Genomic DNA, 19,912 nt, shown 5'->3' on the forward strand with positions numbered 1-19,912 from the left:
CCTTTGAATTTAGTTTGCGTTTCCTTTGTTTTTTCCACAACAAATCATTTCTCACAAAATTTACTGATCTTCCTAGTAAATCGCGCCTCTGTCCAATCTGGATATTCTACCAGGAAACAATGATTTTTTGGAGATTCACAATTGAAAATTGATTGAAGCAAGATCAAATAAACCAATTCCTTTCAACAAGTCGGGTGAAATCGCAGCGTATAAAACGAATTACCTCTTATTTTGATCAGACAAAATCAAACTGTTGTCAAAATAAGCTGTATCAGTATGGTGATCACTGGTTAAGGAGTGGTTTGAGTAGAGTTGAAATTGTACTGGATTGTGTAAAGCTGACACAATCAACTATTTTATTGGGCAGCAGTGATAGATTAATTTATACAAAAACTAGATTTACCTGTTAATGAATTTTGGTATGAAACTTCCTAAGACAGGCCTAAAATGACTTTGGGCCTTCCTACGATTCTTTTAACGAAAAACTACGGAGCGCATAGATTTAGAAGCAGAGCACCGAAGGTGTTGCCAAACAATCAGGCGAATAGCTTTGGGAACTCCTCATACGAAGAGTAGAAGCTTTATTCAACACTAGCACCTCAAGTCAAAACAAAGATACGGCAAACAGTGTTCCGGTGATGACCATAAAAGACAAGGACGACCGTGCTCCTGCGCTTCGCAGCTTGAGTTCTGACAAATGGTTACAATTGCTACCATAGCACATCCAGCACTCCCTGTGCTCCAGGCACGGCGTCGTCGCCTCCAAGTCCGACACACAGCCACGAGAAACTGAAATGACAATAACGGCTATGTTACCACTGTCGGAACTTGACTTCCGGATGGAATACCTGCTCCCTGCGATACTCTGGTGTAGCACCGGTCGTTTTCGTGGTACGACCTACACAGCAAGGCTGTCCCACCATCTTGCTGGTCGCATCCGTGCTGGTGGGCAGCGTCACAGTGATAGCACGACTGCCGCCCGTCCGGCATCACTCTCCGATTGCAGTCATTGCCCGAGCACAGCTCACACAGCGAGCCTTCCGGCGCACAGTTCGTGGGCGGGTCCTCCGAATCGGACAAACAGCCTCGCCGTGTGGTGCCATCGTTCAAAACCTGCGTAAAGCACCGATCCCCAGGCTCATGGTGACGACAGAGCCGAACGAGGCTATCGTTTCGTTGCGCTTGAGCACACAGCCTAGACTCCCGTGAGTCACACTGCACGCAACTGAGCGTGTCCTGTGGCAGGAACTGCGCATTGCAACCTTCCCCCGAACACCGGGCACAGTCACTACGCTTGGCACAGTCTTCCTGCTCGGCCGGCGTCAAGTCCACCCAGCAACCCCGGTACAGGAGACTGTTGTCAGCGTTGACTTTGGAGTAGCAGATACCCCCGGAAGGACTTTCGCAGCTCGTTGGCGATCGTTTCCCATTTGCACAGCCCGTCATATTGGAGGTACACTGAAGACACCGATCATCGGTCCGCACTCGGGCTGTGTTGCAGTTTGGGGCCGTGCAACTGGAACACTCGGCGGACGATCCACTCGTACACCGTGCGAGATCCGGCTCGCCGATGCCCGACAGACAGTCACGCCGGGACACGTCGAACCCATCGAACACGGTCACGCACCGATCGCCGGGAACGTACCGTACGCAGGGCTTCTCAAACTGCCGCGGATAGGGTAGAGCGGCACAGGAAGCTAGTGACGAAGTTTGGCAAATGTTGCACTGCAGCCGATCGGGCGGATGGCGGGCGATGTTGCAGCCGGAAAACGAATCACACAGGACGCACGCGTCACCCGCCTCGAGGCACTCCGCATCCTGGGAGCACCCGCGGAAGGTGTGTCCGTCCGGTAGGATCACCGTAGCGCAGGCTCGATCACCGGGGCAGTCCTTCGTAAGCGAGGTGTACGGATTCCACACACAGTTCCGGTAGCTCGACGACACGCAGCTGTGGCAGTAGAACCCATCATCTGCAATGGAATGGGCGGAATTACTGACGGATGTCCCAGGAATCCAATCGAATAATTACCAGCGGCATCTGCAAGGGCGAGTATCAGTAACAGCAGCATCGCTTCGACCTTTTCGACGATCGTTGTGAATGGCATCGAATGGTGCACGGCACGACAACCTGAACAACTCCCCTGTTTTCTTATCAGCCCGTGAAGCTTAAAGGGCGTTAGAGGAAGAGCATACAGAAGTGAAGACTCTATTATTACAGTGTTCGATAAAGGCAGGGATTAATCGAACCACTTGTGATTTGTTTCCTGTGCGTCTTGTGTTTGGGGCCACTTACCACTCTCCGTTATCTATTGATTCAGTGCTAGTCATTTGTGTGATAGTACATCATCGCCTTCTCACTGTTTGATAAAAGTTAGTTTATCAGGCAGCAGTCGGTCGAGCTCCCGGTGGTCCCAGACTGATTCTGTGATTCCATTCGAATAAGTGTTCCGAATTACATCAATCAGTAGGAAGTGACGGTTAAGGACTGAAAGAATATGTATCCCGCATTTCGTGCGGAAATTACAGGCTGAAGACAAATGGGAACCTTGCCATATGCAAAGGTATAATATATTGTTAATTTTTATACAGTGTGTTTCATCTAGTGTTCTCTTTTCCATTTGGTTGTAAAACAAAAAAGGGCTTAATATTTTTCGATGGTTGAACATTTAAACCACGGCCCACTTAGAATCGGAAAAAGTTGCATATCTTCTAGCAGCGCCTCTAGTGGTCGAAATTCAGATGTTTTGTTAGCTATATCTTTAGAAAACATTCGACTTTCATTGCTGAAAGTATCATTTTGATACGCGGAGTTTATAGAAAGATATGCTTAAAGGAACTCAAAAGAAGAAATATAATTATGCACACTCACGTCAAGAACCCCACGTGATCTGCTTTAAAAATTGATATACCGTAGATAGAAAGATCAATACCGTAGATAGAAAGATTCAAAATAGACGTCGTAGTGGAACATACGACCGGCAGCTGAACTGGAAGGTTTTGAGATCAATGAAGGCAAATCCTGGACTTTCGGTTCGGGATATTGCAAAAAATATATTGCCAGCAGAAGTACGGTTCTGTACGGTAAGAAGGTTCTGACGAGGTAAAAAAGATGCTTGCTTATGGACGACGAAACATACGTGAAAATGTATTTTGGACAGCTTCCTGGACCAAACATTCATCTCACCACGGCACCGGGAGATGTGCCCTCCAAGTTCAAATTTGTATTAGCACTAAAACTAACGAAATTTGTAATTTGCACTAAAACTAATGATATGGCAAGGAATTTGCATCGGTGGACGGAAAATCAAGATTTTCATCAAAAATACGACGACGAACGAAGCGAGTTTTATCATTTATTAAGTCACACAGTGGAATTCATCGCAAAGGATATCAAGCCACCAAATTGTCCTGAAGTCAACCCAATCGAAAATTATAAAGCAATAATCAAAAGGAGATTGCAGAAAACTGGAAAGGTGATGCGGGATGCTGCAGAGATGGTGAGAAATCGGAACAAATTAGCCGGTGAGGTGAACCAGAAGATTGTGCAGAAAATGATGGCGCGGAATCCAAAAAAAGTTCGCGATTTTATCCGACCACCGACAGAATAAGTTTCTGGTTAGGTCTTGAGTTCATGAATGGTGGCCGGTTTGTTCTCGTAACGTTTATCTTTCACGCATTACTATCTTGTATCCCCAAAAATTACTATCTTGTAGTCCAATGTCGTCAAATCGCGGCTTCTTGAAGGCCAATCCCTCTTCTGCTGATTATTCGATTTCCGAAGATGAGGCAATCAAACAATCGATCGTGGCTGTGGCTGTATGGCAGGTAGCACCATCCTGCTAAAACCAAATGTTGTCTGTTGTATTTGATGATATTTCGGGCAAAATAGCAGCAATTTTTGCTGTGATGTTAACTTTTGAGTTCTTCAATGGTCTTCGGTTGGCTGGCATAAACCTTACTCTTCAAATAGCACCACAGAAGTTTTCCACAGTCTTCACAGTTGAACGATTATTTTCAATAAAGAGGGCTACAATTTCAGCCCACTGTTTTAGCATAAATTGATTTATTACTAAAACGGCTTAATAGTTGGATCGTGATGGAATACCCTGTAAATAACTGAAATGAATGAGCCTTTCGAATAAATGTTTCAACTGCATTTGGTTTAAACGAAACCCCAAAAAAGGACAAGAAACACACCGAAGGATGTGACTTTGAGTACCGTGTTTTCCGTTTATTAGACACTAATAAAATACTTATTGTACGCGCGCGATATTCGCCCGCTCGTCCCTAGTTGGTTTTGTTTTTCTGTTGTATAGAGTCAGAAACATTTAGTACCCTGCCCAGGAAGCTACCTCCCCCCCCCAGGTGTAAAGTTTTCACAATCGTCGACAACACTCGGCCATTCGCGTAAAAGGGCACCCGGGGGCCTGCAGGCTCGCTAGTATCAAATACTCTTCCGAGTTAGTCCTAGGTTGTTGTGTTGTGGTAAATTTGTAAGTATTTCGCTCGCTCTAACACCAGCGGGCGTCCGTTAGAATGTATTACGTTTGTCTACCCCAGTTCCCGACCAGTGTCACAATTTACAACAACGATTCGCGGCGAACTATGAAGCAACAGAAAATTAAATAAAAACGGGGTTCGACGCGGTGGTTTCGAAGCAGAAAACATATTCGACATAATATTGGTGCCGTCCGGTTAGGTTGGTTGGAGGTTAAAAACAAGCAACAACGTCGGTGTCTCTCGTTAGGCGTTAAAAGAAATGTACAAAATGTCGCCTCGCCGTCGCCGTCGGTTCCTTAAGGACGAACGCTGGCCGCAGTAGCAGCAGCAGCAGTAGCACCGAGCCCGGGAGCAGGATTGGCGGTGGCATCCTTTTTCGGTCGGAGAATAAAATTCAAATTGTACGCCGTGTTGACGGCGTAGTACACGTTGGCGTTGTTCGGCAGCAGCAACTCCTTGTCCGGGAGTACCTGCGCAAGCGTGTAGCGGTCCGGGTCGCCCTCGAGCCCCAGCTTCAGCATGGCGTTGCGTATGACTTGCGGCGTGCGCTCGTTGTTCGCCAGCATGATGCTCTTGTACAGCACGATCCCGTCCAGCTCGACCTGGTCCGTCTCGTACGTCACCTTGATGATGTAGAAGTCGGGCGAGCTGCCCGACTTGAGCGGCGAGCTCTGCACCAGCTGCCCGTTAATGATCGGCGTCTCGTGATGGCCGCCGTTGGCACTCTTGCCCGAGGCCGTACTGTTGTTGTGCCGGGCCGACTGAGGCGTGCGGATGCCGCCGATGCCCCCGTTCTGGCTCGGATGGGTCGACCGCTGGCTGCTGGACGTGGTGGAGTCCATCGACAGCGACGACACACTGCTGGCGGCCGACAGGATCGACGCGTTCGGTGGTGTGGCGTCACGATCGAGCGAATTGTTCCGTGAGCTGTAGCTACAAAACAAAAATTCGTAAGTTCAGGCACTGAATTCTCAGAGTCGCGGGCCCGTTCCATTACCTCGCGTTGGACGTGCTGTTAATATCACAGTAGAACTGAGACCCTGCCCCACTGCTCGAGTTCGACGCAATGGAGTCACTCTTCTTGTGTCCCGGAGTGCCCCCGGCCGCACCGTTACTGCTCGCTCCCGAAGCCGCTCCCGAGCCGTGGTGGGCCGGTGGTGGACGTTTGGCCACCATCTCCGGGGCCGGTTCGAGTGAGCAGCTGAGCGTGTGAGCCTCCCGCTCGTCCAGCACCAGCAACGAGGCGAACCACCGATCGAATAGCGGATCGTCCGGCAGGTGGTACGTGTTGGCGGCACCCTGCAGCAGCTTGATCTGCGCCAACACTTCGAACTCCTTGCGCCGCTTGTCGAAGTTGATCAGCGCGTCCTGCAGGGTGTCCGGTATCGCCGCGTGGATCATCGTCAGATCGGTCAGAAAGGTGCCCAGGTACGGGATCGTCCCGTGGCTGATCAGGGTGTTCTGCTTCTGGAAAACCTTCTGCAGGTGCCGATCGTTCTCACCGACGGTGTCGGCAAACTTGGCCGTTCCCTCGCGCATCAGCACCTCTCGCTGCGCCCAAGCGTTGTTGTCCTCCGAGAATATCCTTGCCAGCTCGTTGTACAGCTCCAGCTACAAAGAATCGCAAGCGAATCATTAAGGATCCATTTTCTATCGGGTCTCGGTGCCCGGTCTTACCTTATCCCTCGGCAGTACGGCCCACGTCTTCGATAGGCGATAGACGGCGTTCGACTGCAGGCCCGAAATGATCGCCTTCAGTGAGGAGAAATTCTTCAGCAGCCGCAGCTCCTGCGCGATGTCGATCCAGGTCGAGATGAGCAGCGCCCGCTCCTGGGGCTTCAGCCGTGGCTCGATCAGTATGCTGGAGATGACGCGAAACGAGACGGCGTTGAACTGCGTGACGGTGGCCAGCACCGAGCCACACTCGTGCTTGTCCCGGTTCGACCAGATCGCCCCGAGACACTGGTGCGGGATGAGCCGCTTGAACAGCTCCATGTCCATGCGGGTCAGCTGCTCGGCGAAGTGCTTGACCGGAATGTTGGGAAAGCGGTACGAGTGCAGCAGGTGCGACGGGGGGCCGCGGAAGGCCGGCGTCAGGCACAGGCCACCGAACTGGTCGGTGAAATCGTGATAATCGTTGGACCATGGCAACGGCGGTGGTATTCTACTGTACTTGTCTAACCTATGCGTAAACCTAGAAGCAGGGCGGGAAGATTAGCGTCGTCGTCGTTCCGGACATGGGGAGGGGCCCTCCCCGAACTCACCTATTTAAAGCTTTAACGTGAATTTCCGATTTTGGCAAACGCTTTGAGGTGAATGCTAGCAGCCGTTGCAGATTGTCCGTCTCCCAATCCTCGGGGAACCCATCGAGCCACACGTGGAGAACGGAGACTGTAGAAAGGACAGCGGATTAGCATGTGCCACGAGTCACTCGCCCACTCGCCCACTCGCCCACACACCCATACCTAGAGTTTTCTTGTGCTGATCGGACAGTGACTCCGGCTGCAACAGGCCCGGTTCGCTGTGCAGCTTCTCGTATCGCTCGAGCAACAGATCCAGCACCTTCTCGGGCTGCGCGAACGTGCGGTAGGTGTTGAGGAAAACGTTCACGAACGTGCTCTCGAGCTCACCGTCGTCGGTGGCGAGTGCGTCGACCAGGCGGGCGAGGGTCGCCGCCTTCACGAACCTCACGCGGACCGTTTCCCACTCCAGGTGCGAGATTTCGTCATCGGAGTCTTGCTGCGGATGGGGAGAGTAAAACGGGGTGAATTTTCAAATTAGTTATTATTAATACTATAATAATTGCTGCTATGTATTGCCCGAATGAATGTGTCTTTTAAACTTGTCCTATCTTGTCTAAAACATTTATGCCGAGCTTCTAAAGCTTCTTCTCCCAGACAACCTAGTGATACAGGGGTATATAGTATTATATCCCCAGCATGAGCCAATACTTTATGTACCTTAGCAGGTACTTTAAACCAACTATAAAGCCCTAAAGGCCTTTGCACACCAAAATGAAATGAAATGAAATGAAAGTAGCGTAGCGAACGACGCGTTGTCTCGTATGGGATTCTATGGGACCCTTCACACCGGCGTCGACGAAAACTTCGTACGGCGACGACGAATCTGTATGAAAAGACAACGCTCCTTTTGTGTCGCTTAAAAACTTTGGCCAAGGTTCGTATACTTGGTTTTTGGGTGAGTGGGGCGAAGTCTTGTGTTTTGACAGATTATTTGTGTTTGTATTTGGAAGATCAAGACACATTGAATTTTTGGTGCGAGAATTAAAATAGTTTCATGATGAATTTGTGTTTGTATTACAAGTAATAATTAAGTTAAAATTATTTTGCATGCTTGTGATACAAAAAAAACGTCAAATGAGTAATCTTCGATTATTTTTTAACTACCCAAGATGTCTAATTGTTTTCGCCCGAACGAGAGGGCGAAAGACTTTTCCGTTGCCTGTCGCCGCCGTTCGTAACCGGTGTGAAAGGTCCGAAAAAGCGTCGCGTCGAAACGTACGTAACGTTCCCGGTGTGTGGGGGCCTTAAAAGTTTTTTAGATGTATCTTTACAATTAAGATATTACCATCACTCAGCAGGCGTTGCACTTCAAATGCGGCAACGCATACTTGATTGATCCGTGATCACCGATAACACTTAACTTATCTAAATAATAGAAAAGGCATAAGGCCAATATGTTTTGTATGGCCACTTCATATACTACATAAGACCGGGCGCCCCCTCATGCATCAGGAATTGTTTTCTGAAAATAAGAATTTGTGTAACATTCGGCAGGAATCGGCAAATGAAACTTACAGGAAATGTTTAAAATTGTTTAAACTTTAATTGTAATGTCTCGTCTAGGCTGTACAACACGATACATTTTTTTGTTGCATTACCAAAGTTGAAAAACTGTTTTTTTCCTACTTTTTTATACTAATTCCCGAAAAAAGTGAACTAGCAATGCAAAACGTAAACTTTTCATTATTTCAAAGAAGAATTCATTACCTTTCGAATGATATATAATATTGTTATATTACCGTTGCAGAACTGTGCTAACGATCGCGTTAAAGTAGATGATAAAAGTTGGTTTTAAAGAACCATTTTTATCACTCTTTCGACTTTCACAAATGATTTCTCGGAATCTACGCAACATGAAGGGCTAAAAATTCGAATTTGTCATAGATAATTTATCTATTTTAGGCTAATATAACTAAAACCGTCAGTTTCTTTGATGACTGAAGTTGATTTATGACCGCCTTTGTCCCACAGTGAGTTGTCCTCTCCGCTTTACTTTTTACTAATTTATTTTCAATCTATTAGTATCTAGTATCCATCTATCTATTCAATATATTTCAGGGCATAATGTTTGTTAAAAAAGGTTCATATTAGGTTGGCTAAAAAGAAATCGACGTTTCTCACGATAGATGCCTTTAGTGATCGATATCTCGTGAAGCATCGATCGTACAGTTTTAAGTTTACGCTCGTTTTAAAGCTGATACTTTACACCTTAAAAAATGATTGCATTGTCCTATGTTGTTCCATTCGTTTGTTGGTTGCTAACAATAGAGGTTAACGAAAAGAACATTCGGTACATTTTACAGTTTTTGTTCGGTTATGGCTGTTGAATTTTTGAATGGTGTTTGTGGTTCCGAAACTCCAACAGCTAGTAAAGTGCATTTTCGCTTTCCTTAACCCGCTTTGGTTATTTTTTATGTTAAAGATGCATCTCGCACAGACAGACCCAACGTCGCAAATTTCGATAAAATCACATAAATAATCAATCAGTTGATCAGCATGTTAGTAATCAGAGCATCGATCAGGACCTAAAGATTAACAATATAATATGTTTAGGTCATTTGCGCAAAGTTGAATTCACAAAGATGCTCGATGTTTCGGTGCCACTAATCACTAAAAAATAACACTAAAAATCTTGTGGATCGAATTTCCATTTGCGTAACTTTGGCCAAACGGAAAAAATCAACCTATTTCTTAAACGGATGCGTACTGGGGATGAGGAATTGGTTACATACGACGGAACTGTGTGAAAACGATCGTGGTCTAAGCGTGGTGAAGCAGCTTAGCCGTTGACCAAACCAGGACTTACGGCCAGGAAGGTTCTACTGGGTATATGGTGGGACTTGAAAGGAACCGTTTATTATGAGTTGCTTTCGTGTGAACAAACAATAAATTCAGACTTCTACTGTCAACAACTACACCGTCCGAAGCCGGCAAATGACCAGCAACGACCAGAATTGGCCAACAGAAGAAGTGTTGTGTTCCACCAGAACAGCAAAATTTTACGCATGCTTTTAGTAGCTCGCCAGAAAGTCCGGGAGCTTCGTTGGGAAGTTTTAAGGTATCCTCCATATAGTCCGAATATTGCACCAAGCGATTGATACACCTTTTTTCGCGCATTACAAAACTTCCTGATCGATGAAAAATTGAGATCAACAAAGGATTGTGAAAAAAGATTGCTCGAGTTTTTCGCCAGTAACGACCAAAAATCCTACACGGCAGGCATTACAAATATTACGTTGCACTTGAAAATACAGCAAATTTTACAACAAAACGGTGCATATTTGATATAAATCGGACCATCGGAACATCTTAAATACAGTTTTGAAATTCACATAAAAAACGTCGAATTCTTTTTTGGGCAACCTAATAATTCAAAATCCATTTCCGTTTACCGTTTAAAAATGCGAACTTGAAAACATGTGTGAAGTTTATTGGTTTTGGGAAGAACAAGTCGATTTGTTTTGAACGATTTTTGAACTGCTCCGTTGGTGAAATCAAATCACTGATTTGGCCAATAGGTCAACTGAAGTTTAAGCTGCGAAATAATCATTCTGAACAGCATTTGAAACTTTATATCTGAGTCACAACGAAAAAAAAAATCATTAAATTATCCAACGCTTGCAATCTCATTAGCTGCTGGATTTTTAATGCGTTTTCCGTTTCCGTTTTCCGAGCGCTCCGAGCTATAAAATAGGCCCCATAAACACAGGTGAGTCACTCTCCGGCGGCCTCGCCGCTAGGTTCAGAACCCATTACTGATTGCCATTGGAATGGGCGAAGGGAAAACACACGATAGTGTGCACAGCACACCACAAAGAACCACAACCTAGATGGGACAAGAACAGTGACAAAAAGAAAACAACATAACAAAACTACAATTCGTCATCCGCTGATGTCCCAACAGCGTAGGGCGCCTCAATCAATTTTGTATGCAAATGATGGGGGCATTATCGATTTTCCCTGCCCAATCACCCCGCGAGATCCCGGGCCCTAGAACGGTGCCTTTGTTGTGTGTATTGTTTTACAAATGCCCTCCGATAGACACCGCTTAAACATCGGTGCGCTATTGCATTTGCATGGTGCAGCACCACGTGTTCCCATGGGTCTGTATTGCTCCACAGGCCCCATGTGTCACCGGCCGGCCGGCCATGGTTTCCAATTCATTCATTAATATCCACTGAGAGGCTCGAGTGTGCCCGAGGCGGAACTAGCTTTTTGCAAAAAAAAACATGGCCCTCCAGTCTGTTTGCAAACATTCCGAGAGACACGGGGCTTAATTTGCTGGATTATCGAACGGGTCGGCCGGCCCTAACGAGCCAGGGGGGCCCCCGTGATGGATGACACATTATGCAACGGTCCACCACCACGCCCCACGTGCTCTGGTGGGGTTCCCACGTTCTCAATGGCAAAAATACAGTGCCGGGGCCGGACAGCCCTTCGCCCGGACGATTGTATCTAATTCGATTTGCCAAGGGTTTTAGGCGGTGCGAGAAATGGCGGGAACGATTCGGCATCAAAGATTTCAATCGGGAAGCATTATTGCACAACACACTTTAGTAGGGCGCTAGAGCAGAGAGCCCGTCCATCCGTATCCGTCGGTTGGTAATCGAATTAGTTGGAGAAGAATTTTAAATCTTTCCACTTTGTTTTAGGGCAGACGTATGTTTTCGAACAAAAACGGTTTCTTGTCCGAAACAGTTGCCATACAAAATGATAATATACTTTCGCATCAACAGACCATCAATCAACCACCAACTGCCATTTGCTAATGGCAGTTCAATTGCGAAGCCGAACAGATCGATTGATCGTATGCTACATGGTTTGAAAACTCTCGTGACCCATCCCATAAAAAGGGTCGCTATCACTGAATTGCTTTACCAAAATAAAAACGTATCACAAAAATACGAGCTAAAATTATTTATTTTTGTTATCTAAAAACAAAAATAAATCATTTTAGCTATCATCAAAATGGTGTTTCAAGACACGGTCCAAAAATTAAACCTACATTGTTGTCAGAAAGGCCTGAGGAAAGGTTTCTTGCTAAACTAAAAGCTAATCTAGAGTTACTTAAAATAAAAAGTAGAGCTTAAAAGAAAAAGATTTTAAAATTTAACTATAATTCTTTAGTTAAAATCATTTTTAGCCGGATAAGTAAGTAAGTAGGTAATCTGACATTTCTATCGTGTAGGCTGTGTTAATTCCGTGCCGGATGTCAGAACATCTTTATATGTTACAGTCCTTAGCCCTCCAGTGACTATTTATGGATAAAGTTCAGAAACCATCATTTGTATCGTATTTTCCATTAGTAGCTGCTATTAACGTTTAATATGATTTTAATAATATTCAAACGAACAACAATCTGCGAGGGTCAACGAAGCCAGTAGCGGCAGCAGCAAACCAAATTACAGTCAACTCGAACTTCGCGCTCTGGAGCTCAGCAAAATGTCATTAGCAGTGTGCCTGGCTGCCTGCTAGAGCCCATCGAGTGCATCCGGTCCTCGATGGCTCTCCGGCCAGGAGTGACATTTGGCCGGCCATTTTTCCCCCCCATTGGAAGCAGCCTACTTGCGGTTTCGAGCGCCGTTTGCAGTGGAAGTCAACAAGGGCCCTTTGCGTTCCGTCGGCCATCGAAAAACACCATTTATCTCTTGCGTGCTCCAGCGAAGAAGAAAAAAATCCCATCTTTGAGGCGGACATCCTTTCTGTGGTGCACACCGAACCCGATCGATTGGCAGCGAAAGCCAGCCAGAAAGAGTCGGGCCAGCAAGGATGTGGCCGGGGAGCAGAAGAGCATCAACCTCGAACCCAGGTCTGCCGGGGTGTTTGGCAAGCACACAGCACCAATGGTTCGGTCCCCGTTTGTTCGGTCGAAGGCTGCGGTCTGACACGAAAATGAGATGACTAACGGGACGTCTGGTGACCTGATTAGACTCTGCTCTGGTGGTGACCACTCTGATAGTATGGAGGGTAGACTCGGGCGGTACTTACACTGCTGGCACTGGGTGTTGGCCGGTGGTAGCGCACCTTCTTCAGGTAGACCGTGTAGATGGCGTTCTCTTCGCGCTCTTCGCCCCACAACCGCCAGGTGGGCTGCTGGAAAGAAATGGTAGAGAGAAGAAAAACGGTTTCCATAAAATCGTGATGTCTTTACCCGGGACAGGCTACAAGTGCTGCTGCTATTTATAAAATTAACCCAGTACCCCGAACTGTCAGGAGTGCGAGAGCAACGCCTTCTTCGATTAATATAGAGTGTGTCGACAGAAAACGATGGAAACGAAAACTATTACTAGGCTGTTCAATAAGTTCTTTGCCTCGATAAGAAAAATACATTTTTATGGTTTGAAATTCACTTCGTTATAGCCTTATAGTATAGCCTCCCTGAATATCAATGTACTTGATCCTACGACACTACAATTTAAGAATTCCATCACTGAAGTGAAAAACTGGAACGCCTTCAAAATACGCTTCCGCAGCTGTTATGACGTCATCACTTGGTGAAAAACGCTTTTCACGCATGATTTTTGTGTGTCTAAAAACATATGAAAGTCGCTAGGGGACAAATCTGGTGAATAAAGTGGATAATGCAACAACTCGAAATTGATTTCATGGATTTTTGCAATTTTCAAATTGTTCTTGTGATCTGGTGCATTGTTCCATTTTAAAACAGCTTTCTGAAACCCAATACTTTAGTCAAAATATTGGTTATACTGCTCAATGAGATGGCTAGACCTCGAACTTAATCTCTTTCAGTGATTCGACAATTTTCCAATACAATATACTGTATTTTTTCTACGATTTCAGGTGTTATGTCTCTTTTTGCGTTCTTATCATGGATCGCCTTGAAGGCTACTACAACCACGTTTAAACTCAGAAACGCCGCTTTTTATTTTCTAATTAAAGGCGAAGAGTCCTTATACACTTTCAACATTCGCTTAAAAAATTTACTTTGATTTTATGCGATCTAAAAATAATAATTCAATCACTGGCAAATACTTAATTTTTTTCCATTGTAAAATATACTTGTGACGCGTCGATACTAACTGACTTATAATAAAAGAATTATGTGATCGATTGCAATGAAACTTCACAACTCCTTTATTACCGACCGAACGAACTTATTGAACACCCCAATACAAACCACACGTAGTAACCTGCGCTTGAGTTACTGCCGATCCTAGCCAAGCGTATCCCCCAGGGACAATTGGCTGGTTTTTGTTAGTGGCAACGATGAATATTTGAATTCTTCACCACCACGGTGAGTCATCTTGTGGTTGCGCAGTTGTGAAATTTAGCAAATTAAACGAGCAGCGGGAAGGAGTAGCCATAAAAAACCACGCTGAGGGTCAAGTTCAAGACCATCACCAGGGTAGCGGCTCATCTTGGTTCGTCGGGACACAAACAATGTGCACCATTGCCGGCCGTTAATTGAAAGCAGTAGGAAAAGAAACAATGGAGCTTCGGCGTACACGACACGCTTTGGACGAAATTACGCGCGGTCACACCACGTGAGCAGCGTGAATGGCCGTCCCGACGGTTGGAGAATTGGTTACGGCGGAGGAACAAAAAATCCCTACGATTGTCAAATCCGACCGGAAACGGGTTAACAATGGGGTGTCCTCCTGCAGGAATAGCGTCGTTTAGCGCTAAGACGGTCCACTGTGCCCCGAGGCTGGACTTGAGGCGGGCTCATGAATATTCACCAACAACCGGGCAAGGTCCAACAGTAGACGAGACACCTTCAGCGGATGAGCCGGTAAGTTGCCCTACTCTGTTGTTGGGTTCCACGGGGTACACTGGTACGCAAAATGGCGGAGGATTATCTGGCGGTGCCGGAGGACTGCCAGAGGAATCGGATGGTCCCCGCGTCAGCTATTAGGCGGGGGTCATGCTGGGCGCTTCGTTCAGGGGAGCTGCTGCTGCAGTGAACCGTGACACTTTGACACGCCATTCACGATTCAGCCGGGCCCGAGACGAATGGGTGCGGTCGGAACGACGGAAAACCCGACTCAATAAACTGGAACGCGAGGCTACTTTTCTTCGCCCGCTTTGGGGCGTTCCTTGGGATGTGCTTGCTTGGATTGGAATTCGGAGGTCAAAGACCGCACAACTGTTCGTTGTGGCCAGCGCTATATATTTATCGGGTTTCCTAATCAAGAACGCCCTACTGCAGATGACAAGACGACGAGAAGGGCTTTCGGAGTTTGTATTGTAATCATACTGTCCGAAAGAGTCTAGGAGATCGTGTTCCAGAAACTTCCAGTACTTCGGAATCGGGAATCGGACCTCAATTGATGGCACCAGCGAAGTTGGGAAGTAATGGTCTATTCCAACACGCTAAGTCTGGTTCCCCACTCTTCCCAGTTGACACTCAGTAAAGCCAGTCTTCAAAACCGGAACACAGTTTTGTTATTGTTTGAAAGAGTTGCCCTGCGACACGACCGGCCCGACGAGCGATAAGCAAAGTGTGGGGTTACGTCGCGAGTTGAACTACAGACCCATTTCAGAGTCGGACCGGGTGTCCATCCATCAGAGCAAAGCGCTTACAGCAATTGAGAACATCACGCGCCATGAGTCACGTCACGAAACTAAGCGAAACAATGAAACGTACCGTATTTTTCCGTGTATAACGCGCACCCATATTTTAAAAGAAAAAAATTGGGAAAGAAGTTTTTTGTTATACATTTTTCAAATATCAAAAGATAATAATGTATTATTCTAAATGTTCTTTAAATATTCTAAAGTAGACTAAAGATAAAATGCGTATACATTGCAAAAGACATACTAGTATTTTATATTTCATAATAATCTTCAAACTCAGATTCACTGCTGTCTGACAAATTGATTTTCTCTAATTGCTGTTCAATGTACTCCTCATTGTCGCTCTCTGAAGAGGTACATTGTGACATTAAAGGATCCGGAAATTTGTGATTAAAAAAAAATGCCTAATCCGATTTTCGATTATTTTGTGGCGTTAGATTGCTACACATGTCAGTGACTTATGGTGAAAAGTTCGGTCATTTTAAATTATCACTTAATCTTTGACAGCTGTTTCACTGTGCTCGTGTCTTGGCCCATCGGCGATTTTTTTTCTTCCAAAAAATGGATGGCAAGGAATCTATATCAAATTTTGTGTAGAAAACGAAATTAAGAGCGCGGACGCATTCAAAATGTTGATTGTGGCTAATGGTGAAGCTATTAAGACCAAAAACACCAAGCTTATCGGTGGTATCGCGGTATCGGTAAAATTTCTCACAGGGCCGAGAAGATGTAAACGTCGAAAAGCAAAGTTTGGTCGAATGTGAACAGTTTCGCTTACAGTTTTCTTCAATTACAAGGTCGTGGTGCCACATTAGTTGTTGCCGATAGATAGAACGGTCAATAACGAATATTACTTGCAAGTTATGCGCAATTTGCGCGAAGCAATCCGCCACAAACGTGAAATTCAAAAATGAAACCCAAATGTCGTGAAATTTTTTGAACAGACCACGTGCATACGAAGTTTAAGATCGTTGCTTGTGTGCGAATTTTTGGCCAAAAACTACTACCTAATTATGCCAAAGCCACCGTATTGACCAAATCTGGTCCCCTATGGCTTTTTATTGTTTCCAAAACTCAAATTACCGCTTCGTGGTCACAAAACTGCAAACAAAACTCTTTCACGCAAAAAAGCTGTAAAAAATTAACTGAGCTTTAAAAATAGCCGAAATTTTCAACATAAGTGAGTGACATATGTAGCAACATTACGCAACAAAAAAATCGAAAATCAAATAAAGCTTTTTTATTTAATCACAAATTCCCGGTACTTATTTGACAGAATATAAGATAGAAGACCCCCAAATTTAGGTATATATTATATGTAACAATATTGTGTGGATAATTATATTCCTAACAAATGTTTCATTTCAAAAGTTATTCAATAATACCATAAAATATGTACCTAAAAGGGCACATTTGTATGTTCAGAGGAGACAAAATTTTTACTCCCCTTGTATACCGCTCACCCAGAGTTTAGTGCTAAAACAATTGGAAAAAAGGTGCGCGTTATACACGGAAAAATACGGTACATTCTTGTGAGAGAAGGAAGAGAGAGAGAGAGATAGTCCAGGCTTTGGGTCGGCCGCCGGCGGTTGAGGTTATGTCAGTGTCTAGGCTTGGCTACGACAAATAAAGGGGAGCGACCACTGACTTGGCTTAGTGACGGAAGTTGTAGTACTATCGTCTCTGCATATTATCACTTCTGTCGTCACATCGCCCGACGAAACAAAAATTACTTCCATTGCTGTTCGTGTACACCCGATAGAGCAGAGGAAGATTTACGGCATGTTTGGTGAGCAATTACCCTAATGTGTTTACGGATCGTTAAGAAAGACAAGCAACGCAGACAGGAAAACATCGCCACATCGAGTCGAGTGGATGAACTTTGATTTAAAAAAACAAAACGACCCCATGTGTTCAAGTCGTCTGAGCAAACGCGATCGTACATCGGCTGAAGAGGTCGGCTGTGGATTGATCAAGCCGGCAGATATCATCAGCTTCCAAGCACATTCCGTGCGGTGTGCCAGATTCAATCAATCCACAAGCAAGGTGACGTGAGCGCACCCTCCAAATACCTACGGATGCTCCAAATACTTAACCCTGGTTTAATAGACCGACGAGACTCGCTTAACCTCGTTAAGGTCCCTATCAGCACCGCTGCCAAGCTGCCATCTGTATTACCTTCACATACCACCTGGTGGTGCGCTGGCTGTGTCCGTCGGGCGTCGGTTTACCGGCCGCATACTTTTTGCCCATGATCTTGCTGAACGTTCCCTTGCACGAGCAGAAGCACCTCAGCGAACCCTTTCCACCGCCAGCGCCATCTGGCGGAGAACTAACCGCTCCGGCAGGTTTCGCATCGTTCGAAGATCGCTGTTGCTGCTGATCGACACTAGTACTCTGGGTAGTAGTAGTACTATGAGCCGCTTCCTGATCGCTGCTTGATGGCACCGCGGTAGTAGGACCACCACCGGCACCGGCCGCCCGGATCTGTTGGGTGCATTTGTGGGCCAATAGCTTCGTCTTTTCCGTCAGATTCTGGAGCGTTTCGTTGCTCGGGCAAAACATTTGCGCACGCTCTCTCTCTCTCTCGGTCGGTCGGTCGGTCGGTGATCAGGTTGCTTCGGGTCCGCACTTGAAGCACATCACTCGAGACATTCGCGAAAACCCTTCTAGATGCTACACGGAACACCGGAAAAGGGCACCTCGTTTGTCCGTCCGTCGGAACTCCAATCTTCTCCAATTGACCCGGCTCGGTGAACTCCTCCGTAGGTTTTAGCCGTTCGTTTCCCCGTTAATTACGATCGTCCATGAGGCTTAACCTCGCTCAGACACGTCTCAATTCCGAGCAATTAGAGCGCCTGCGGAGTCCACATTCTAGCGCATCACTCATTTCACTGTAGCTGGCTGTTTGTGTTTAGTGGGGAAGAGATTAGACGACGAACGACTAGTGAGAACAGCATTTTATACACAGCTGGCAACACTGCCACCGAACTCCCAGTTCTGATGTGGTTTCCTCGTGACCGCGCACCTGATGAAAGGCGCAGTACTCCATTTGAGGGCCTTTCGTCCGTGACGAGTGATGAATCATTCGAAACACCCCGAACACGCTTCACACCCGTGAGAATTACCAGCACCAGCACCAACGGTATGAAGGCAAGGCTGCTGGCGTTTAGACCCACACTGACATCATTGATCGATGGATAACGGCCACTAAAAAGGGCCGCCTAGGGCCTAGGGGCCCACAACAAAACTTCTGATGAGTAATGCCGCCGTTAAATTAACACGCAGCAGCTGGATCGGGTGGATTGTTGGTCACTCTTGAGTTTACTTATGGGCACTTCCCCTAGTGGTCAACACGTGACGCCAAGCCAAAACACACACACAACGGAAGCCAAGTCCATAAACATTCTCCTGCTGAAGTTGCACTCTTTTTCAGTGCACGATCTGAACGAGGTTGCTCCTGATGCCTAGAAGACCCGTTTGTTTGTTTATTTCCGAATCTAAACAGCTTCCGAGCAGTAGTCGACATCGAGGTCAGATGTGGCATGGACGGGTGATCACCGATCACCTGCGATCAATGTTGAAGCTCAACAACAAACATGAAACGGTTTTTTAAGGGGCCTACCTCCTGGCAACGGCAAGCCAGCAGGTCTTCCCCAAGAATGTTTATTCGTTAGATCTCGTCCACTTTATAGTTACAGTTCACAGTTCCATAGTAACACCAACAAGAAATTATTAAGAGTAAAGCACATTCGCTGAGCTAAAATACCATCACACCATATCAGTCAGTTTAATTGAAGACTGATTCGTTAAAATGTTTGGAAAAAATCAAGCGACTGACGTTACTACGTCCGAACTCCGCATCGGATTAAGCTAATAAAAATAAACCAAATCAATAAGCATCAAAGATTCAAGGCAGAAACGAGAACAGATAACACCAAACAAAATTTACTAATAGACTTATGTAAATTACAGGCTTGTTCGGCGTTCGGTATCAGCTGTTCCAACCAGAGCACCGGTCGATGGACAGATGTTCCAACGCAACGTCTGTCAGCACTCTCACCCGGGGTCTAGGCCGGTTCGCTCAGTACCGTGGAGCGGAATTGAAAAACTATATTTACTACGATAACAGTATTTCCCCAGTCATTTCCCTTTCCCGGTGGACCGTGCTATCGACATCGTAATTAAATTCTCGCCAGCACACGCAGTCCACTGCAGCGACTCCACTCCCGTTCGAATATCTGCTACTCCAACCCGGGGACCCGATGCGTTGAACGAGAAGCCGAATGGAGAAGGATTGCGATGTTTGCCTACACCCGCAAACCCCACACTGTCGCATCCTGTCTCCTGCCTGGGTTGATATCTCTTACAAGTCTTTGTCGGCGAAAGAGGAACCCAGCGGCTGTTGGCTAGGAGTCGTTCAACCTCAGCTAGTGTGCGCTAGTGCACTTTTGCCTTCCCAGAGTCTCCCGTATGGGACTGGCGGGACTTGCTTGAACCGAACGACCATTTTCCACCATCCCCCGAAGGGCGGGTGTTTCTAGTAGGACGTTTACAAGACGCTCTTGGCT

General features: G+C 46.2%; 2 protein-coding genes across 2 annotated transcripts; both read right to left on the reverse strand.

The window, feature by feature from the left end:
- Window positions 1–410: 410 nt before the first annotated feature.
- LOC131216199 (uncharacterized) lies at window positions 411–2,095 on the reverse strand. The gene is made up of 3 exons (XM_058210623.1): window positions 2,030–2,095; window positions 849–1,970; window positions 411–789 (listed from the first exon to the last, which is right to left on the reverse strand). Exons 1-3 carry the CDS (start codon window positions 2,067–2,069, stop codon window positions 605–607), a joined length of 1,347 nt encoding a protein of 448 aa, XP_058066606.1. The 5' UTR covers window positions 2,070–2,095; the 3' UTR covers window positions 411–604.
- Window positions 2,096–4,291: 2,196 nt separating this feature from the next.
- Window positions 4,292–17,992, reverse strand: LOC131210679 (ral guanine nucleotide dissociation stimulator-like 1). The gene is made up of 7 exons (XM_058203963.1): window positions 17,520–17,992; window positions 12,792–12,896; window positions 6,966–7,239; window positions 6,765–6,891; window positions 6,178–6,694; window positions 5,498–6,111; window positions 4,292–5,433 (listed from the first exon to the last, which is right to left on the reverse strand). The coding sequence occupies exons 1-7, from the start codon at window positions 17,904–17,906 to the stop codon at window positions 4,797–4,799; spliced, it is 2,661 nt and encodes an 886-aa protein (XP_058059946.1). The 5' UTR covers window positions 17,907–17,992; the 3' UTR covers window positions 4,292–4,796.
- Window positions 17,993–19,912: the final 1,920 nt, after the last annotated feature.

The sequence above is a fragment of the Anopheles bellator genome, chromosome 1 (assembly GCF_943735745.2).
Source record: "Anopheles bellator chromosome 1, idAnoBellAS_SP24_06.2, whole genome shotgun sequence".
Lineage (NCBI taxonomy): Eukaryota > Metazoa > Arthropoda > Insecta > Diptera > Culicidae > Anopheles > Anopheles bellator.

Bases quoted from the DNA above. Each gene is read 5' to 3' on its own strand.
- LOC131216199 (XM_058210623.1), bottom strand. From the start codon at position 2,069: ATGCTGCTGTTACTGATACTCGCCCTTGCAGATGCCGCTG. The intron at 1,971-2,029 runs GTAATTATTCGA...ATTCCATTGCAG, and splicing joins CGCCCTTGCAGATGCCGCTG to ATGATGGGTTCTACTGCCAC. The intron at 790-848 runs GTATTCCATCCG...TTGTCATTTCAG, and splicing joins CAGAGTATCGCAGGGAGCAG to TTTCTCGTGGCTGTGTGTCG.
- LOC131210679 (XM_058203963.1), bottom strand. From the start codon at position 17,906: ATGTTTTGCCCGAGCAACGAAACGCTCCAGAATCTGACGGAAAAGACG. The intron at 6,695-6,764 runs GTGAGTTCGGGG...CCCTGCTTCTAG, and splicing joins CACGTTAAAGCTTTAAATAG to GTTTACGCATAGGTTAGACA. The intron at 6,112-6,177 runs GTAAGACCGGGC...GATTCTTTGTAG, and splicing joins CCGTACTGCCGAGGGATAAG to CTGGAGCTGTACAACGAGCT.